The sequence below is a fragment of the Hemiscyllium ocellatum genome, chromosome 42 (genome assembly GCF_020745735.1).
Source record: "Hemiscyllium ocellatum isolate sHemOce1 chromosome 42, sHemOce1.pat.X.cur, whole genome shotgun sequence".
NCBI classification, from domain to species: domain Eukaryota; kingdom Metazoa; phylum Chordata; class Chondrichthyes; order Orectolobiformes; family Hemiscylliidae; genus Hemiscyllium; species Hemiscyllium ocellatum.
In genome coordinates, this window is record NC_083442.1 from 36,815,035 (window position 1) to 36,835,738 (window position 20,704).

At 43.0% G+C, this 20,704-nt stretch overlaps 1 protein-coding gene across 5 annotated transcripts in view; it reads right to left on the reverse strand.

Moving 5' to 3' along the window:
• tjp1a (tight junction protein 1a) overlaps window positions 1-15,658 on the reverse strand; it is a 198,024-nt gene extending 182,366 nt beyond the window's left edge. For 2 of the 5 annotated variants that reach the window (XM_060853901.1, XM_060853896.1), the window contains exon 1: window positions 15,389-15,658. In XM_060853901.1, the coding sequence (XP_060709884.1) occupies window positions 15,389-15,421 (33 nt within the window). In that variant the 5' untranslated portion in view covers window positions 15,422-15,658. Of the gene's footprint in view, window positions 1-14,813; window positions 15,223-15,388 lie in introns of those variants that run through there. The other 3 variants (XM_060853902.1, XM_060853899.1, XM_060853900.1) reach the window with 2 other exon arrangements.
• Window positions 15,659-20,704: the final 5,046 nt, after the last annotated feature.

The window sequence follows — 20,704 nt, forward strand, 5'->3', positions numbered from 1 at the left end:
GGGAGGTTATTTGAAAATGGAGAACTCAATGTTGAGTCCTCCAGACTATAGGCTGCCCAGGCAGAATTGGTGGTGTTCCTCCAATTTGAGGTGTGCTTCATTGCGGCAATGGAGGAGGCCAAGGATGGTCATGTTGAAAAGAGAGTGGGAAGAGGAATTAAAATGGACGGTGTCTGGGAGTTCCGGTCGGCCCCTGCAGACTCAGTTGTAATGCACAGCGAACCGTTCCCACAGTTTACACTTGGTGCCCCAGATGTAAAGGGGACTACATTGGGAGCACCTGATGCAGTAAACTAGGTGAGGTAGGTGAACGTCTGTCTCACCTGGAAGGACTGTTTGGGACTCTGGATGGAGGTGAGGGGGTGGTGTACTGGCACATTCTGCACTTTTCCAGTTGTAGGGAATGGTATCTAGGGGTTCAGTCGGTGGGGAGAGTGGCACAAACCAAGGACTGTCAAAGGGAACGGTCCTTGTCGAAGGCAGAGAGGGGTGGGAAGAGAAAGATGTTCTTGACATTGGAGTCTAGTTGGAGTTGGCAGAAGTGTCCCAGTCACCACCCATTTTAGTACCCCTTCCCACCTCCAGTCCTGAAGTGTTACACTCGAAATGTTGACTTCACCTCCTGATACTGCCTGCCTTGTGTTCTTCCAGCCTCCTACCTGTCGATGTTGGAGTCCAGCATCTGCAGTTTTTTGTCCCTAGGACTATTTCTGCAAACCTTGTGAATTAGGCTCTTTGAACCGCTTCCCCTTTTTTTTAAAAACACCATTTATTTTGTGTACGTGTATGGGGTGGGAGGCTGATGGAATAATTTCACTTTTCTCACATTATACTCCATTTGACAGATTTTTACCAATTCTTAACCAATCTATATATTTTTGTAGTTTGGTGCCCTCTTCATAGCTCGCTTTCTAACCTCCCTTTGGTTTGTCAGCAGATTGGGAACCTATTATATTCTGTCATTCCAACTCTAATTTTTTTTTAAATTGGAAACAATTGAGGTCCCAACACCAATCCCTGTGATACACCATTCATTACATCTCACCAACCCAAAACAGACTTATTTATGCCTACGCTTTGCTTCATGTTAGCAGTCAATCTTCTATCTATGTCAATATGTTCCCCATACCAGAGCTTCAAGTTTACATACGAACATTTCAAGTGGCAGCTCAGCAAATGTCTTCTGGAAATCTAAGTATAGTACATGCATCTGTTCCCTTTTATCTGCAGCACGAGTTTCACACTCAAAGAACACTGATAGATTGGTCAAACATGACTTCACTTTCACAAAACCATGTTGACTCTGCCCAATCACCTGAATTTATTTATGTGCGCTCCTACAATTCCTTTCATCATTTTTAGCTTCTGACATTCCGTGTGACAGATGATAGGCTCTCTGATCTGCAGTTTCCTGCTTTCTGTCTCAATCATTTTTTGAATGATTGTAAGCCCACAACTCCAATTTACTCAGTGCCACTTCTGTGGTGATTTTTTTTTAAGTTCCTCTTGCCCTCCCACAACACTTTTCATTGCTTCTGAGATGATACTCGTATCCTCTGGAGTGCAAGCCAACACAAAATAACTATTCAATTCATCTGCCATCTCCTTATTGTCCATTAATTTTACAATCTCATTACTATTGGACCAAGGCTCATTTTGTTAACTCAAATTAGAAGTAAAAATATTGCAGAAGCTAGTAATCTGAAATAAAAACAGAAAATCTTGCAGAGAAGAGTCACATCAGGCTCGAAACGTTAACTGTTTCTCTTCGGACGAGCTTCTTTAGCATTTTCGCCGAATTCCTCCCATACTTCATTTTTCCCACTTTCTTTTTCTTGCTCCTCCAATTTTGAGTTGCCACCTGACTTTAAACAATGATATGCTTTTTTAGCCAGAGATGATGGATCCGCCCCTCAGTAATTTTCTCATTGGAAAGGATATCTGTTCTGAAGATAATCTTGGGGTCAAAAAGAACAGATAGGAACAAGTTTGACAATGGCAGTTCAGGTCAGGAACCAAAGGAGTTGAAATGCAGTTCCTTAGGTGGTTTAATAAAATTCAATAAATTTTTAAAACTTCAGCTTTGTCAAAACAAAATTTATTCAAGGAAGATGCAATAACTAGTTAACATGGACAACTGTACTAGGTAAGAAGAAATGGTTATGCCTCTTAATGCCAAACGCTAAGACAAAATAAGATTGTTTGCAGAGGTTTGAGTATTATAAAAAAAAACTTACAGCCTTTAGGATATGACAACCAAAGGATATGACAAAATGCTGTGAAATCTGTTGCTCTGATGTTTCAGCACATGATCAAGTCACTAATCATGCACCATTTTTAAAACAGTTTTTCTTGAAGAAAACGTGTGGGTAGGCATTCATTCTATCTTTCACTCTTGAAAGCCATATACACAACTATTAAGTGCAACGCAACTTTCCTGCAGGATAAGCTGTCAGCAATTACACGTTTATGCTATACAATACAGATTGACCACTTGGCAACACCTCTTTCCAAATGACTTTTTTTGATGCTGTTAACGGTCAGGTTTCCTAGGTACACAACATTCTTGCTCAGTCCAGTTATTACCTCGTTGATCAGCCTATGAAAAGCTGCTGGGGCATTAAGGAAAATGGATATGTCCATGCTGTGACATAGGCTTTCCAGGAGAGACTTCACTCACTGTGGGGGTCATGGGGATTTGCCAGTATCTTGTTAAAATGTTGATTTTGCTGAGGTTCCAAGAGTGACCCATCTGATTGTGCAGCCTTTGGTTTATAGAGCAGACAGGGATGTTGTCATTACAGGAATCAGTCCTGGACATATCTTTATTACATCCTGAATGACTAGTGCACTGGATGTTCCAACTGCTCGGATGGGCTCAACTGTTTTATGGTTTATTACGTGTGGAATTTCCTGCCTGACTTGTGCCAGTTTGTTGGGGCTCAGCTGGCAGTATTTTTGATAAGTGGATGCTATCCCATGTCCATGTGTTGGACCGTTAGTGGGACAGACTCCAGTGGATTTCTTGAAACAGCTGGCCTGCCAGGTAGATATTCAAGTTAGATTTTATTACCTAAACTATGGTCAGTAGCATTCAACTGGGAAAGCTGCCAGTCCTTCATTCTCAACTGATTCCCTAGTTACCCTCTAACGGGCCATCCTCTCAGGCACTCACCAGATGACTGTGCTGTGTTTAGTTCAGTTTCATCTGCACAAACATGTCTTGATGTGGTCACATGGTCAGTGGAACTTCAAGAATACTTTCTTTTCCTGTTCTGTTGCTTTGTGGAGAGATTAATCTCTAATCTGTCTTGTAACCTTTGGCTGTCCATCTCCCACTGCATTGCCTTTCAGTCCCTCAATTTGGTGAGGTATTTCCCACATCTCTATCTCTATTCTTGATCTTACTGTCCCTCCACATCAGTGGACAGGTGTTGCCTTGCCAGATTAGATTAGATTACTTACAGTGTGGAAACAGGCCCTTTGGCCCAACAAGTCCACACCGACCCGCCGAAGCGCAATCTACCCATACCCCTACATATACCCCTTACCTAACACTACGGGCAATTTAGCATGGCCAATTCACCTGACCCGCACATCTTTGGACTGTGGGAGGAAACCGGAGCACCCGGAGGAAACCCACGCAGACACGGGGAGAACGTGCAAACTCCACACAGTCAGTCGCCTGAGGCGGGAATTGAACCCAGGTCCCTGGCGCTGTGAGGCAGCAGTGCTAACCACTGTGCCACCGTGCCGCCCTCCTAATTATCTCCTAATTATCCAGCCAGTGAGGGATTGTTCAGGGCTTCCTGCATCCTTGCTTGATCCATGTCATTCGGGACACCATCACTACAGCGATCTGGCTAACCTCTGCTGTTGTTTTGTCCTTTTAAATCTCAATTAGACAGGTTCCTCCCCAGCACTGGGTCTATTTGGCACTCAGGTCCCCATATAAAATTAAGTACAAGGCTTCAACAAGTTTGACCAATTACTCTTCCAGCAGGATAGTGCTAACCATGCAGTTCTTTGCTTTTAAAAAAGGTGAGAAAATTTCCCCAAACTGTACCCGATTAGGAAATTTCATACTGCCACCTTGTTCTATATATTAAATGCAGAAACTTGTTCTATGTATTAAATGCAGAAAGGAAATCTCAGATAACCAGACCACCAACTTACACAACTGGATCTATCCCAGCTCCTTCTGTCTCTTATAGTCTTTTTCTTCACCTTTGAGTTGCTGTGGACTTGCTCCTGCCTCCTTTTCGCCCATCAGTCTCTGACTTATTTCCCTCAAACTCTTGTGACTTTTCCCTATTTTTCAACATCTCTGCTTGAGCTGCACATGGTTCTCTCAGCACAATGCCCAGGTCCTTATCACTTCCCACAATAAACCTAATTTTGACCTCATTTTGCATTTCCCTCTTCTTGGGCTTTTCATTTAATCTTCAACATCTGAGGTTGAAGGGCTCATTTTCTCTGCTCCTTTCCATATTATAACACTTAAATGAAAGTTTAGAATACAATTCATTACTTCACAGTACCAAGAGTGCAACACATTTTTCTAGTTATGCAGCAGAATCAGTCAGAATGCTCACAACATTCAAGCATCTGGCACAATTAGGCATACACTTGAATTCTTTAGGATTTACATTGTATGACTCAACCAATGGTTCCAGTGCAAGCAATTAGCAGCTGAAAAAAAGAGAAGATACATTGTTAAGATTCCATCTATGTTAAATGTGATCGTAATATAGACATTGTTACATGATCAAGAGCCCCTGTGAGACAGTAGTACTACCCCTGCATCTGAGCCAGGAGGCCTGGGCTTGAATTCCACCTGCTCAATGTGCATAATTTAAATCTTTGAACAGATATAATTGAAAATATCTACAAGGAGATCAAAACTGGGAAAAAAATTCAAGGGTAAATGACTTTGAAATGACAGTCAGGAAGAAAAGGGTAGTGGAGTAACTTTGTTATTATGAGATGCAATAAATACAAAGTAAGAAATGATCTTGGATAAGATAGCTAGTCATATGAAGGAAGATTGAGTTTCTTTAGATATATCAAGGGCAAAAGAGAGGCAAAAAGTGGACGTTGGGCTGCTGGAAAATGACACTGGAGAGATAGTAGTGGGGAACAAGGAAATGGCTGAGGAACTGAATAATTACTTTGTCAGTCTTCACTTAGGAAAATACAAGTAACATCCCAAAGATTCAAGAGAGTGAGGGAGCAGAGCCAGGTATGGTGGCCATTACCGAGGAGAAGGTGCTAGAAAAAAATGAATGGCCTGAACGTAGATAAATCACCTGGACCAGATGGACTACACCCCAGAGTTCGAAGCCTAAGAGATAGTGGAGGCGTTGGTAATGATCTTTCAGAAATCACTACAGTCATGGAGGGTCCCAGAAGACTGGAAATCACTAACATGACACCTCAGTTTAAAAAGGAAATAAAGCAAAAGATAGAAAATTACAGACTGATTAGCTAAACCTCAGTCATGGGTAATATCCTGGAATCGCAAAGGATGAGATTTTTGAATATTTGGAAGTGTATGGTAAAATAGGGCCAAGTCAGCATTGTTTCATCAAGGGGATGAATGCCTGACAATTCTGCTCGAATTCTTTGAGGAAGTAACGAGGTTAGACAAAGGACAGCCAATGGACGTTATCGACCTGGACTTCAAGAAAGCCTCTGACAAGATACCACACAGGAGGCTACTGCATAAAACTTGGGCTTATGGTGTCAGAACCAAGGTGTTAGCACGAATAGAAGCTTGGCTCTCTGGCAGAAAGCAGGGATAAAAGGGTCCTTCTCAGGGTGGCAGGTGACAAGTGGTGTTCAACAAGACTCAGTATTGAGACCACAACTTTTCACTTCATATATTACCGATCTAAATGAAGGAAGTGAGGGCATTCTGGCTATGTTTGCAGATGATACAAAGATAGGTAGAGGGACAGGTAGCATTCAAGAGACAGGGAGATTGCAGAAGAATTTGGATAGGTTAGGAGAGTGGGTAAAGAAGTGGAAGATGGAGTACAACATTGAAAAGTGTGAGGTCATGCACTTTCATAGGAAGACGACAGGCGTGGACTATTTTCTAAATGAAGAAAAATTTCTGAAGTCTAACATGCAAAGAGACTTGGGAGTTCTAGTCCAGGATTCTCTCAAGGTAAACTTGTGGGTTGAGTCAGTAGGCAGAGAGGCAATGCAATCATGACATTTATTTTGAGATTACTTGAATATGAAAGCAGGGATGTATTTCTAAAGCTCTATAAGGCTCTGGTCAGACTACATTTAGAGTATTGTGCTCATTTATGGGCACCATATCTCAAGGAGGATGTACTGGCCCTGGAGTGTGTTCAGAGGAAGTTTGTGAGAATGGTCCCAGGAATGAGAAGCTTAACATATGAGGGACGTTTAAAGAGCCTGGGTATATACACTTGAGTTTAGACAGAAATGGGGGAGATCCCGAATGGGCAACTACTTCACGCAGAGGGTGGTACGTTTATGGAATGAGCTGCCAGAGGATGTGGTGGAGGCTGGTACAATTGCAACATTTAAGAGGCATTTGGATGGGTATATGAATAGGAAACATTTGGTGGGATATGGGCCAGCTGCCGGCAGGTGGGACTAGACTGGGTTGGGATATCTTGTCAGCATGGTCAGATTGGACCAAAGGGTCTGTTTCCATGCTGTACATCTCTATGACTCTATACAGAATACTGAATGGCCTGTGCAGAGTGGATGTTGGGAAGATGTTTCCATTGGTAAGACAGACCAGGACCAGACAGCATAGCCTTAGAGTAAAGGGAAGACTTTTTAGAATGGAGATAAGAGGTTATTTCTTCAGCCAGAAAGTGGTGAATCTACAAAATTCATTGCCACAGAAGGCTGTGGAGGCTAGGTCACTGGGTAAATTTAAGACTGAGATAGATAGGTTCTTAAGTATCAAGGGTTATGGGGAAAAAGTGGGAGAATGACGTTGAAAAACTTATCAGCCATGACTGAAGGGCAGAGCAGATGCAATGGGCTGAATGGCCTAATTTATACTCCAATGTCTTATGGTCTTAAGAAAAGACAGAATCCATATGGGCAGAGGTCAGAAACAACAAGGGAAGTCAACACTGGTGGAAGTAGTCTATAGGTACAGTAGCTGCGTCACACCATAAAGAATAAACCACAAGATAATGACGACACACAAAAAGAACTGTACATGGTTGACTTTAATCTAAAGTAGATTGAGAAAACCCAACTGACAGCATTAGCCAGGTTTGTAGGTAATATAAAATAAGTGAGAAAGCAAGTGGTGAGTCTAACACAATCAGAAGAATCCCTACAGTGTGGAAACAGGCCATTTGGCCCAACAAGTCCACACCTACCCTCCAAAGAGTATCCCACCCAGACTCACTACATTACCCTATTATCCTATATTTACTCCTGACCAATGCACCTAACCTCCACAGCCCTGAAAACTATGGACAAATTTAGCTTGGTCAATTCACCTAACCTGCACGTCTTTGGACAGTGGAAGAAAACCAGAGCACCCAGAGGAAACCCACGCAGACACAGGGAGAACACGCAAACTACACACAGTCACCCAAGGCAGGAATTGAACCCAGGTACTTGGTGCTGTGAGACAGCAGTGCTAACCACTCAGCTGCCTTACCGCCCTGAGAATTTGCCAAAGAACATAGTTTAAGTGAATGAACAAAACGGGGCAGATGGAATATAATTTTGAAAAATTGTATAATGCATTCTGGTGGAAAGATTGGAGGGGCTGATTACTACTTAAATGGAGAACTGCAAAAAAAAAGCATCTCCTGTGCATGAATCATAAAAATCTACCATAAAAGCTTTGCACGTAATGCAGTGAACAGATCGGTCCCCTTATCTTAGGAAAGATAGATTTGTAATTTATACAATCCAGACAAGATTCACAAGGTTTTAGATTAGATTAGACTTACAGTGTGGAAACAGGCCCTTCGGCCCAACAAGTCCACACCGACGCGAAACCCACCCATACCCCTACATTACCCCTTACCTAACACTACGGGCAATTTAGCATGGCCAATTCACCTGACCCGCACATCTTTGGACTGTGGGAGGTAACCGGAGCACCCGGAGGAAACCCACGCAGACACGGGGAGAACGTGCAAACTCCACACAGTCAGTCGCCTGAGTCGGGAATTGAACCCGGGTCTTCAGGCGCTGTGAGGCAGCAGTGCTAACCACTGTGCCACCGTGCCGCGGATTTTCTTATGAGGACAAATGAATTAGGTTGGACCTGTACTCATTGGACTTTAGACAAATGAGAGGTGAACTTATTGAAACATATACCATTAAGAGGATTTGAAGGGTCTGTTTCCTTGCTGTACATCTCTATGACTCTATGTGAAGGGGCAGTTTTCCCTTGTGGGAGAGTCTAGGACCTAAGGGACTATTCTCAGAAGCTAGGGTCACTCACTTAATTCACAAGAGTTAATTCTCTCAGTAGGTAATAAATCTATTGAAATCTCTCCCACAGAGAGCTGTCAAGTCTAGGTCATTACAAATATTCAAGGCTGAGGTAGACATTGTTAATAAGTAAAAGGAATCAAGGGTTATGGGTAGAAGGCAGGAATGTGGAATTGAGGATTATTAGATCTATTTGAAAACAGATCCTTCATAGGTAGCTAGTGGGGCAGGATACACGGGGCACAGAATTTATGAGAAAGATCAGTGTCATACAACTAATGCAATGTATTAGACAAATCTAGATGGCTGTTAAGTCTGTAATCACTTAGAACAGTGATGCAGGTTTCGATTGATGAATATGTAAACCCCAGAATTTACTGCCTAAGATAATTTAAGGTTTTATCAGTATAAAAACCAAAAGGTGACAACTCAGTTCAATGCATTAAATGCCAAGTTAGAGTCTGCCTTGTTCCAGTCTGGAGTCAGACTGTGGCACTAACTACCCGACGTAGGAGCAGTGCTCCAAAAGCTTGTATTTTCAAATACACCTGTTGGGACTATAACCTAGTGTCACACGACATCTGAGTTTGTCCACCCCAGTCCAACACCTGCACCTCCACATCATGATTATCAGATCAGTTGTGATCTCATTGAATGGCAGAGTCGATGGGCTGAAAGGCCTACTTGCACTCATATTTTCTATGTTTCAATGACGTGGGAAAGTGTGGAGGTGTTCACTGTGACAAAAACTTTAAAAACAAATTATATATGAATATACACAATATTATGCTTCAGTTATTCAAGTATTGGTGAGATCACACCTTCAAGTTTGCGCACAGTTTTGGTCCCTTTATTGGAGTTGGTGTTGGCTTCCATTTCCAGGCACACACTGATAATATTAACAGCATTAACACCCCAATGCCAGAGCTTTATTTCATTGTCTTGAGAGAGAGGTTGATGTAGAGCAGATAATTTGAAATATCTCATTACGCGTTTGGAATAATTATATATTTCCATACAGTAGAATTCATGAGTTAGAAATTCAAACAAACACTAAGGCACAAAATTGTTTTTTATCTTTAAAGTAGTTGCAACATACATTGCACAAAACAATTTACTCAGCAGAAAACTGCTTTGATTGCAAATGCTTCTGCTAAACATTTTCAAAATCCTTCCAACAAATCACTACAACTGCACTTTCTAAATTCCAACCAATAAACTTTTGTTCTCCATTCATCATCATGCTTTGCCATTGTTCTGTTTTGTAAACCATGCCCATGACCAATTTGGTCAATTCAGAGTACAGCCCGCATCCTAGGTGACTGAAAGTTAAGGGGCACAAACTTCAGCTTTCTGGCATAGAAACTATTAACCTATACATCAACAGATTTCAAGTGATAATAAAAACAGACATTTCATGTCTGTGACTTCTCAACAAGTCAGTCAACTGTTTCCACTATTGCTGCCTTGCCTGCTGACTATTTCCAGTACCTTCTGCTTTCATTTTAGATCTCTAGCATTTTTAGTATTATGCTATTTCAACAGATTATGATTTAAATCTCCCCCTCTCATAAAAAATGTACCAGGGAGCAAAGATAACATGCAGGTTATCTGCACTATCGAGCATCTCCTTTAACCCCAATCTCTCCAATGAACAAAAAGAACTCAATTTACTATATATTTAAGATTAAGGTAATCCTTACAACTTCACTACATTTATCTCACTTCAATTTGTTCCAAAATTTAAACCTCCCTGAAGCCATCTCCTTGGACGCCACTCATGACCCTCATTCTTGACCCCACAACTGCTTTTCTGCAGCCTTTGACATCATTACCTAAAGTTCAACTTTCCCCATTTAGCTTCATTGCCTCACATCAGCTGTTAGGCAAATAATCTGTAGCTGACCATTTTGCCCATGATCCCATGACTTCCTGAGCCACTGAACATTTGTTCTAGGTGCCTCTCCACCTTGCATGCTACTACTTGGTAAGATCATCCACAAATGAGGTCAAATCACAGCCAGTTCCAATTCTCTTAATCTCTCCAATACCACCATATTCTCTCCATCACAAAGACACTTACTTTTATCACCATAATTTCATGCACTCTTAACACAGACTGCATTTATCTACAGCTGAGATCCTGATTTATTGCATCCAAATTTTACTATTCCAAGGCTCAGCTGTCTGGCTTTTCATCCTCTACTCTTGTAAAATATTACATTCACCTTGTTAAAAACACAGCTGCCAATATCTTTACTCACCTCACAGCCAACATTGACTCCTGGATACTATAACCCCAAAGCTAGAATTTGATTTCTGTGATTGCTTCATGGTTCCAGACTCTGCAAACCCTCTTATCTACTTTCCCTATGAAATATTCCATGCCACTGATTTTTGGTGTACTCGCTTCAGCGCACGCTGATGCCAAAAAAAACTGGCCAGGACCCTTCTGGAATCCTCAAATTCCTCTGCCGCAATACATTGCTTGTGAAGGACCTCCATAAAATTCACTTTTTTGACAAAGCTACTGGTTTGAAATTTGTGTCACAGATCGGCAGGATGGTTCAGGCTTTTAACACGCTTGTCAATTGCTCAGATCTTTGAGCATAGCAGTCAGGCCGTCATGTTGAGGTTGTTACAGGACATTGGTGAGGCCTCTTCTGGAGTACTGTGTGCAATTCTGGTTGCCCTGCAAGGATGTTATAAAACTGGAGAGAGTTCAGAAAAGATTCACCAGGATATTGTCAGGTATGGAGGGTTCGAGTTATAAAAATAACCTGGATAGGCTGGGACTTTTTCACTGAAGCATAAGTGGTTGAGGGTTGAACTTCTAGAGGTTTATAAAACCATAGGGGGCATAAATAAGGGGAACAGCAAGGGTCTTTTCCCCTGGGTGGGCAAGTTCAAAGCCGGAGGACTTTTTTTATTAAGATGAGAAAAGAAACTTTTCAAAAAGGATGTGAAAGGCAACATTATTTTTTATGCAGAGTGCATTATGTGCAACGAACCACCACAAAGTAGTACAATTACAGCAGTTAAAAAACATTTAGATAAGTACATGAATGGGATATAGATCAAACATATGCAAGTGGGACTAGTTCAGCTTGGACACATGGTCAGTGTAGACTAGTTAGACTGAAAGGTCTGTTTCCATGTTGTTTTATTCTATGACTATCTGACTAACTTCGCCTGCTTTGTTCTTGCCTGGGAATGTTTTCCTTCATTAGAAGCCGCATAAAAATCAGTTGTCGCCATTGTGTAAAACTACAAAATTCAACAATTACAGGAAATGACACTGAAAACTGAAACAATCTCAGTTTCACTCACTGTACTCAGCTTTGACACATAAGTAGGGACTATGCAGTTTTATAGGAGGTTGCCAGAATTACTGAATGCAATCCCAAATGCAAGCATCAGTCCTAAAGGACAAGTGCTGAAACAGATTATTTAGAGATCAGTGTTGCAAAGGTTCATAAAACTGACTTCCCTGAAATTGACAACATTAAAGAGAGCGCAATTTGGCACATTTACCACTACCAGACAGGAGGCTGAAAAATAATGAAATAACATAATACAATTGAGATTCTGTGAGACATCTATTTGGTTTGCTATCTTGTCCAGACTGAATCAAAGCCTCTCCTCTCCAATTAATTACATCGATTTTAATTGCAATTAACCTCAGCAGTCTTCAACTTAGTTTCTAGTGGGCAGTCCAAAACTGTAAAGTTGCGAATCATACAGCAAAAACAGGAAACCTGCATTCTTCTAGGACTCTAAAGGAGAAACAAGTGAAACAAAAGATGTATTCTGGTGGAGAATCAATGTAAGTTCACTCTGCACCAGCCAAGTTATTCCTAACTTGGTGACTGAGTATATTTTTCCTTAAAATACGTTATTCTCGAAGCTGGATAAATCCCCAAGACTTGATCAGATGTACCCCAGAATTCTTTGGGAAGCTAGGGAAGCAATTGCTAGGCCCGTTGTGGAGATATTTCAATCATCAATAGTCACAGGCGAGGTGCCAGATGACTGGAGGTTGGCTAATGTGGTTTCACTACTTAAAAAAGGTGGTAAGGAAAAGCCAGGGAATTATAGATCAGTGAGCCTGATGTCAGTGGTGGGCAAGTTGTTGGATGGAATCCTGAAGGACAGGACTTACATGTATTTGGACTGATTAGGAATAGTCAGCATGCTTTGTGTGGGGGAAATAATGTCTTACAAATGATTGAGTTTGTTGAAATAAAAGAGGATTGATGAGGGCAGAGCTGTCAAAGTGATCTAGAGGGACTTCAGTAAGGCATCTGACAAGATTCCTCATGAGAGACCGGTTAGTAAGGTTAGATCAAGTGGAGTAGAGCATGAACTAGCCATTTGGATACGGGACTGGCTCAAAGATAGAAGCCAGAGGGGGGTGAAGAGATGCTTTTCATACTGGAGGCCTGTTACCAGTGGAGTGCCACAAGGGTCGCTGCTGGTTTAACTACTTTTTGTCATTTATATAAGTGATTTGGATGTGAACACAGGCAATACAGTAAGTAAGTTTGCAGATGACATCAAAATTGGAGGTGCAGTGGACAGCAAAAAAAGTTACCTCAGAGTACAGCAGGATTTTGATCAGATGGGCCAACAGCCAGAGGAGTGGCAGATGAAGTTTAATTTCGATAAATACAAGATGATGCATTTTGGAAAAGCAAATCAAAGTAGCACTTATACACTTAATGGTTAGGTCCTGGGGAGTGTTGCTGAACAAAGAGACCTTGGACTGCAGGTTCATAGCTCCTTGAAGGCAGTGAAGGATAGTGAAGGCAGCGTTTGGCATGCCTTCCTTTTTCAGTCAGAGCATTGAGTCTAAGAGTTGGGAGGTCATGTTGCGGCTGTACAGGACATCAGGTAGGTCATTTTTGGAATATTGTGTGCAATTCCGGTTTCCTTCCTGCAGGATGAATGTTGTAAAACTTGAAAGGGTTCAGAAAGGATATTGCCAGGGTTGGAGGATCTGAGCTATTGGGAGAGGCTGAATAGGCTGGGGGTGTTTTCCCTGGAGTGTCAGAGGCCAAGGGGTGACCTGATAGAAGTTTACAAAATCATGGAGGGCATAGATAGGATAAATAGACAAGGTATTTTCCCTGGGGTGGGGGAGTCCGGAACTAGAGGGTATAGGTTTGGGGGGGGGGGGGGGGGGGGGGGGGAGAGGAGGAGGAGAAGATATAAAGAGAACCCAAGGGGCATTTTTTCACACAGAGGGTGGTGCATGTATGGAATGAGCTGACAGAGAAAATGGTGGAGGCTGGTTCAGTCACAAGATTTAAAAGCCATCTGGATAGTTACATGAATATGAATGTTTTAGAGGGATAAGGACGAAGTACTACCAAATGGGACTAAATTAGGATATCTGGTCAGCACACACGAGTTAGACCAATTTCCATCCTGGAAATCTCTAGGACTCCAAGTCTCAGCTTATGACACCCACTTTGGCAACTCAAGTCTGCTGTGCTCTTCATCCATCACATTTTCCAAAATTCTTCAATATGGTTACATCTCTCATATAAAAGCTAAGTACTGTGAATGTTAGAGCATTCATTCAGAAGAGACCTATCAGACTTGAAACATGAACTTGGTTTCTCAAACCACAGATGCTGTCAAAACTCAAATTTATCCAACACTTGGCTTTTATTGCCACATCTCTCCCTATTTTCAATTCAAGATCTCTCCTTGCTTGTACAATACCATCTTAAAGAATGTTATAGAAGTGCCAGTTGATGCACATGGAACAAAGGCATGTGTTTATTTTCCACTGTCTGTCTGCGCAGAACGAACAATTTTCACATACCCCCACCTCGAGAAAAGAATCTGCAAACACAAACTTAACAAGAGCGTGTCAGATTTAACTATAACCGTTCACTTCTAAAATAATGAGCTCAAATCAATCCTTCAAGTCAGTTAAACAAAGTTTGATTACTTTCCTACGTAGTCTGTACTTTTCCAGTTCAAAATGGAATTACTAAGAACGTATTGACCATGCAAGATCTGAGCACTTAAAGACGTTTGTTGAGTTTAATAAAAAGATAGCACCAGCAGCTATAATCGAGTTCAATTCAAGGTACGCACGGTACAAATACAAATTAGCTTAGATATGTGCTTTCGTAGCCACATGTTGATGGAAACTCAATACATCGACTACTAGTTTCATGACGACTTAGGTAGCAGCAGAAATATTTGTTGCACCCTTTCTCCTCTAGCGCATACCATAAAGTTTCATCATCGAAGTGAAACCAGACCTCACTTGAAGACAATGGTGCCCTGTCCAAACGCCTTCCTACAAATAAGAAGCCAACTTACTAAACATCACTGACCTCTAAAACATCCGGAAAGACTATTTAAGTTCAAGCAGCAAAGTGAACATTTGTAAACCATTACATCGGCGACACCTGGACCCAGCAATATCATTCGACGTTGAGAGCAGTAAACGAGAGATGACGAGAAACTCGACCCGGAGTTAAGTTGCAGTTACTGCATCTCAATTCCCTTATCACTGGTCCACCCCGTTGTACAGCCTGACCAAAGTACCCTCCGCTAAACTGCACCCCATTCCCCAGACTTTCCCTCAACCATAAACTCTTCCAGTGTCAGAGCAGGATTCCGACAGGGCCCGGTGGGAACAACCCAGTACATGTCGCGTCGACAGGGTCTCACCATCGCTCTCCTTTCACTGAGCCCCTCACTTCCAACTCCCCCAAACAGCTACACTCACTTTCACTAACTTTTCCCCATCTCTCTCCCACTTTCCTCCCCGATCCCTTCCACTCCCACAAATCTCCCTCTGTCTTTCTCCTAACCAATCTCCTCCCACCTCTTTCCTCCCCCCTCCTCTGTCTTTCTCTCCCTCTCTCTTCCCCTCACACGCCACCCTCTTCCCCCCACCCCATACCTTGCCCACTCCTCCGGCCGCCCGGGCGGACATCTTGTTTTCGCAGTTCTCTAAGGGAAGAGCACGAATGCTGGCCTCGGTCAGCAATGCTGCTCCGGCTCACAGACTGCAGGCGGGCATCCTAGTGCAACAGTGAAAGAGCCACTCAGCTGGGGCAATCCCCGTGTCTACTAGGCTCCAAACTGCTATCCTCGATCTCCTCTCGAACTCCGGCGGCCGGTTCCACGGGTACAAAACAACAAGGCCGCGAGGCTCTCGGCACTGACCAATAGGAGCGCTCCCGGCCCGTCATCTGGTAACGCCCTACGCTGATTGAAAGCGGTGGGGACGGGGCGGGGCCAGTGTCCCCGCGCTGACTTACCGCGGGGGGAGGTGGGAAAGTGTTCCCCACGCGCTGATTGACGGCGGGAGGAGGAGCGGGCGGGGCAGTGTCCTCGCGCTGATTGACGGCGGGGGGAGGAGTGGGGCGGGGCGGGGCAGTGTCCTCACGCTGATCGACGGCGGGGGGAGGAGTGGGGCGGGGCGGGGCAGTGTCCTCACGCTGATCGACGGCGGAGGGAGGAGTGGGGCGGGGCAGTGGCCTCGCGCTGATTGACGGCGGGGAGAGGAGTGGGGCGGGGCAGTGGCCTCGCGCTGATTGACGGCGGGGGGAGGAGTGGGGCGGGGCGGGGCAGTGTCCTCACGCTGATCGACGGCGGGGGGAGGAGTGGGGCGGGGCAGTGGCCTCGCGCTGATTGACGGCGGGGGGAGGGGGAGGGGGAAAGAGGAACCGCCCTGATTGACTTTGGCGGGGTGAGGCTGGGGCCACTGTCGCTGTGCAGCGGCTTCGGGCTCGGGTATGTAATGCCGGGATTAAAACTCCTAAATCGGCAATGGAGCTCCGGGCTCGGTCTCCTGCTTCACCTCCGAGTTCCATCTCCAGGGATTGTGAACATACATCCCGAGAACCCTCTGTTCCTCGGAGCTTCCGAGAATCCTATCATTCATTGTTTTCTTACTGCTTGCAAAAAGCCTCATTTCACATTTATCAGCATTAAATTCCATCTGAGCAATCCATTTATGTCCTCCTTTTATGACCTAAGACCTTCTTCTGCACTGTCAACCACCGGGCCAACCAACCTTTGTATCATCCGTAACCTTACTTATTACTAGCACTTCCACATCTCCACAACTACATCTACTGTTTTACCCTCATCTTCACACCTGGTCACCTCCTCAAAATATTCAATCAAATTTCTAGGATAACATATTTGACAAAGCCATGCTGGATATCCCTGATCAAATCTTGCCTCTGTAAATCGAGATTAATTCTCTCCTTCAGCATTTTCTCGAATTGTTTCACTACCACTTCTATGAGATTCTACCGTGTTCTCTATGACAGCTGACTGGCCTGCAGCCTCCTATCTTCCTTCTTTCTTTAATAGAGCTGTCTGGTTCACAATCTTTCAGTTTGGGACTTTTTCAGAAAATGATTTTTTTCTTTCAAAATTCAAACTAATATTCAAATTCAGTATTCACACTGGAAAAAAGACAATGTTGTCGAGGAGAATACTGAGATACAGGCTACTACACTAGACAGGATTGAGATTATCAAGGAGGAGGTTTTAGCAATTCTGGAAAGTGTGAAAATAGCTAAGTCCCCTGGGCCGGATGGGATATGTCCTAGGATTCTCTGGGAAGCCAGGGTGGAGATTGCAAGCCTTTGACTTTGATCTTTATGTCATCATTGCGTATAGGAATAATGCCAGAAGATTGGAGGATAGCAGATGTTGTCCCCTTGTTCAAGAAGAGGAGTAGAGATAACCCAGGTAATTATAGACCAGTGAGCTGTACTTCAGTTGTGGAAAAAGGTGTTAGAAAAAGTCTTAGAATTTATAATCATTTAGAAAGGAATAAGTTGATTAGGGATAGTAAACACCTCTTCGGGCTCGGGTATGTAATTCTGGGATTAAAACTCCTAAATCAACAATGGAGCTCCGGGCTCGGTCTCCTGCTTCACCTCCGAGTTCCATCTCCAGGGATTGTGAACATACATCCTGAAAATCCTCTGTTCCTTGGAGCTTTTCTGCAGAGCAGGTTATGCCTCACAACCTTAATGAGTTCTTTGAGAAGGTGACCAAACAGTTGGATGAGAGTAAAGCAGTTGATATGGTGTATATGGGCTTCAGTAAGGAGTTTGAAAAGGTTCCCATAGTAGGCTATTGTATAATATACAGAGGCATGGGATTGAGGTGATTTAGTAGTTTGGATCAGAAATTGGCTAGCTGAAAGAAAACTGAGGTTGGTGGTTGCTGGGAAATGTTCATCCTGGAGTCCAGTTACTAGTGTTGTACCACAAGGATCTGTTTTAGGGCCACTGCTGTTTGTCATTTTTATAAATGACCTGGAAGAGGACGTAGAAGAATGGGTTAGTAAAGTAGCAGATGACACTAAGGTTGGTGGAGTTGTGGATAGTGCTGAAGGATGTTGCAAGTTACAGAGGGACACAGATAAGCTGCAGAGTTGGGCTGAGAGGTAGCAAATGGAGTTTAATGTGGAAAAGTGTGAAATGATTCACTTTGGAAGGAGCAACAGGAATAAAGAGTATTGGGTTAATGATAAGATTCTTGGGCAGTGTAGATGAGCAGAGAGATCTCCGTGTTCATTTACTTAGATCCCTGGAAGTTGCCATCCACATTGATAGGGTAGTTAAGAAGGCATACGGTGTGTTAGCTTTAGCTTTTATTGGTAGAGGGATTGAGTTTCGGAGCCACGGGGTCATGTTGCAACTGTACAAAACTTTAGTGCGGCCGCACCTGGAGTATTGCGTACAGTTCTGGAAGGATATGAAAGCTTTGTAAAGGATTCAGAGGAGATTTACTAGGATTTGCCGAGTATGCAGGAAAAGCTGAGGGACTTGAGGCTGTTTTTGTTAGAAGAAGGTTGAGAGGTGACGTAATTGAGACATATAAGATAATCAGGGTGTTAGATAGGGTGGACAGTGAAAACCTTTTTTGTCGGATAGTGATAGCTGGCATGAGGAGACATAGCTTTAAATTGAGCGGTGATAGATAAAGGACAGATGTCAGAGGTAGTTTCTTTACTCAGAATAGTAGGGGCATGGAACATCCTACTTGCAACAGTAGACCTGCCAACTTTTAAGGGCGTTCAAATAGTCATTGGATGAACATATGGATGAAAATGGAATAGTGTACGTTAGATGCACTTCAGATTGGTTTCACAGGTCGGCGCAACATCAAGGGCTGAAGGACCTGTACTGCGCTGTAATCTTCAATGTTTTAATACATTTTTTTTCAGCAGTCACTTCTTCTAAAATCTTTGAATGAAGCTCATCAGGACCAGGGGACTTGTGCTTGTTTAGTTCCAATAATTTCATTATCACCTTTTCCCTGGCAATGTTAATTATTTTAAGTTCTTTGCTCTTTTTCACCTTTTGATTTACAATTATTTCTAAGATTTTATTTGTAACTCTGCAGTGAAGACAGATGCAAAATTTATGATGAATTCATCTTCCACTTGCTTATTCTCCATCATTAATTCCCCAGACCTGTTGAACTTCTGTTTTATATTTATTATCTTGTACTCCCAAAAAATTATCCCTTCTCATTATTCTTTTAGTCATTGTTGCTTCTTTTTTACATCACATAGAAATGTACGAAATAGAAACAAGGGAGGTCAGAAACAAAAACAAAAATTGCTGGAAAAACTCAGCAGGTCTGACAGCAACTGTGTAAAGAAAGCAGAGTTAACATTTTGAGTCCAGTGGCCCTTCTTCAGAACTGATAATAGCAAGGAAAAGTTTAGTATTTATACAGAAGATGAAGTGGTGGGGTGGGGAGGAGTAAGTGATTGGTGGATATAGAACCCAATGGGATTGAGAAAATCAGTTGAACAAACAAAGGATGGGTTAAAGGTTAGCCTGGGAGAATGAATAGCTGCTAATGTGGACTATTACTAGTTGACAATAGGTTGTGTGCGCGGTGGCAGCACAAGTGATGACAAGGAAAAATTGAAGACTGCAGATGCTGGAGACCAGAGTTGAATAGTGTGACACTGGAAAAGCACAGCAGTCAGGCAGCATCTGATGAGCAAGATAATCGACATTTCAGGCATAAGCACCTGATGACAGGCCTATGCCTGAAACATCTATTCTTCTGCTCCTCGGATGTTGCCTGACCTGCTGTGCTTTTTCAGTGCCACATTTTTCAATGTGATGACAAAGCCTGGTGTGTGGGGGCTGCGTAAGGACGTGGCCCTAAAATCTTTTAATTTGAAAATGCTGTGAAGTTCCCAAGCAGAAAATGAGGTGTTGTTCTTACAGCTCACACTGAACTTTGCTGGAGCACTGCAGCAAGTCTGAGACAGAGACCTTGGCCAGGGAAGATAGTGGTGTGTTGAAGTGGCAGGCACTGGTAGTTTAGGGTTATTTTGGCAGACAGACCAAAGGCGTACTGCAAAATGGTTACCCAGTCTGCACTTCTTTTCCCAATGTAAAAGAATTGTGAACAGTGAATACAGTAGACTAGATTGATGAAACGCAGGTAAAGTGCTGCTTCACTGGAAAGGTGTGTTTGGATCTTCAGTAGTGAGGAGGGAGTAAGCCAATGGCCAAGTGTTATTCCTAATGTGATTGCAGGGGAAAGTGCCCTGGGGCTGTGGGTATGTGTTGAGATTGCAGAAAGAGTGCACCTTCGTGTCCTGGAGGGAATGATCCCTGTGGAAGGTTGACAATGGAAGGGAAGGGACTGCGTATCTGGAGATGGCATTTGCTGCAGGTGGTGAAAATGACAACTAATGATCCTGCGGATTTGGATATTGATGGGATGATCGGTGAAAACAAGGGGGACAGTGTCGCTGTTGTGGGAAGGAGAGAGAGGAGGTGACGGCTGAAATGCAGGAGATTGTTCAGCTCAGGGGATCCATTTGGCTTATCAAACCTGCTGTGCCTTTAATTAAGATAATGGCAGATCTTCTATTGCAGTGGCATTTTCCTATATTATCCATATATGTCATGATGTCTATAAGAACTATTCTGACTAATCTCTGACCTACCACTAGTCTTCATGAAATTGTATTCTTTCTCTTTCAACTAGATACTTTCTTAAAGTATTTCCTGAGTTGGCCATAGATGGTGCATTCTAACCTTCAAATTTTTCTGACTGGAATGCATCTTTGTTCTGATTGTTCTGAAATATCTCCTTAAATTTCCGCCACTGTATCTCTATCTGTCCCTTAACTTAGTTCCCCAGTTTACCTCAGCTAATCGTCTTCAAATTCTCATAAATACTCTTATTTAAGTATAGAACAGTTTTATAC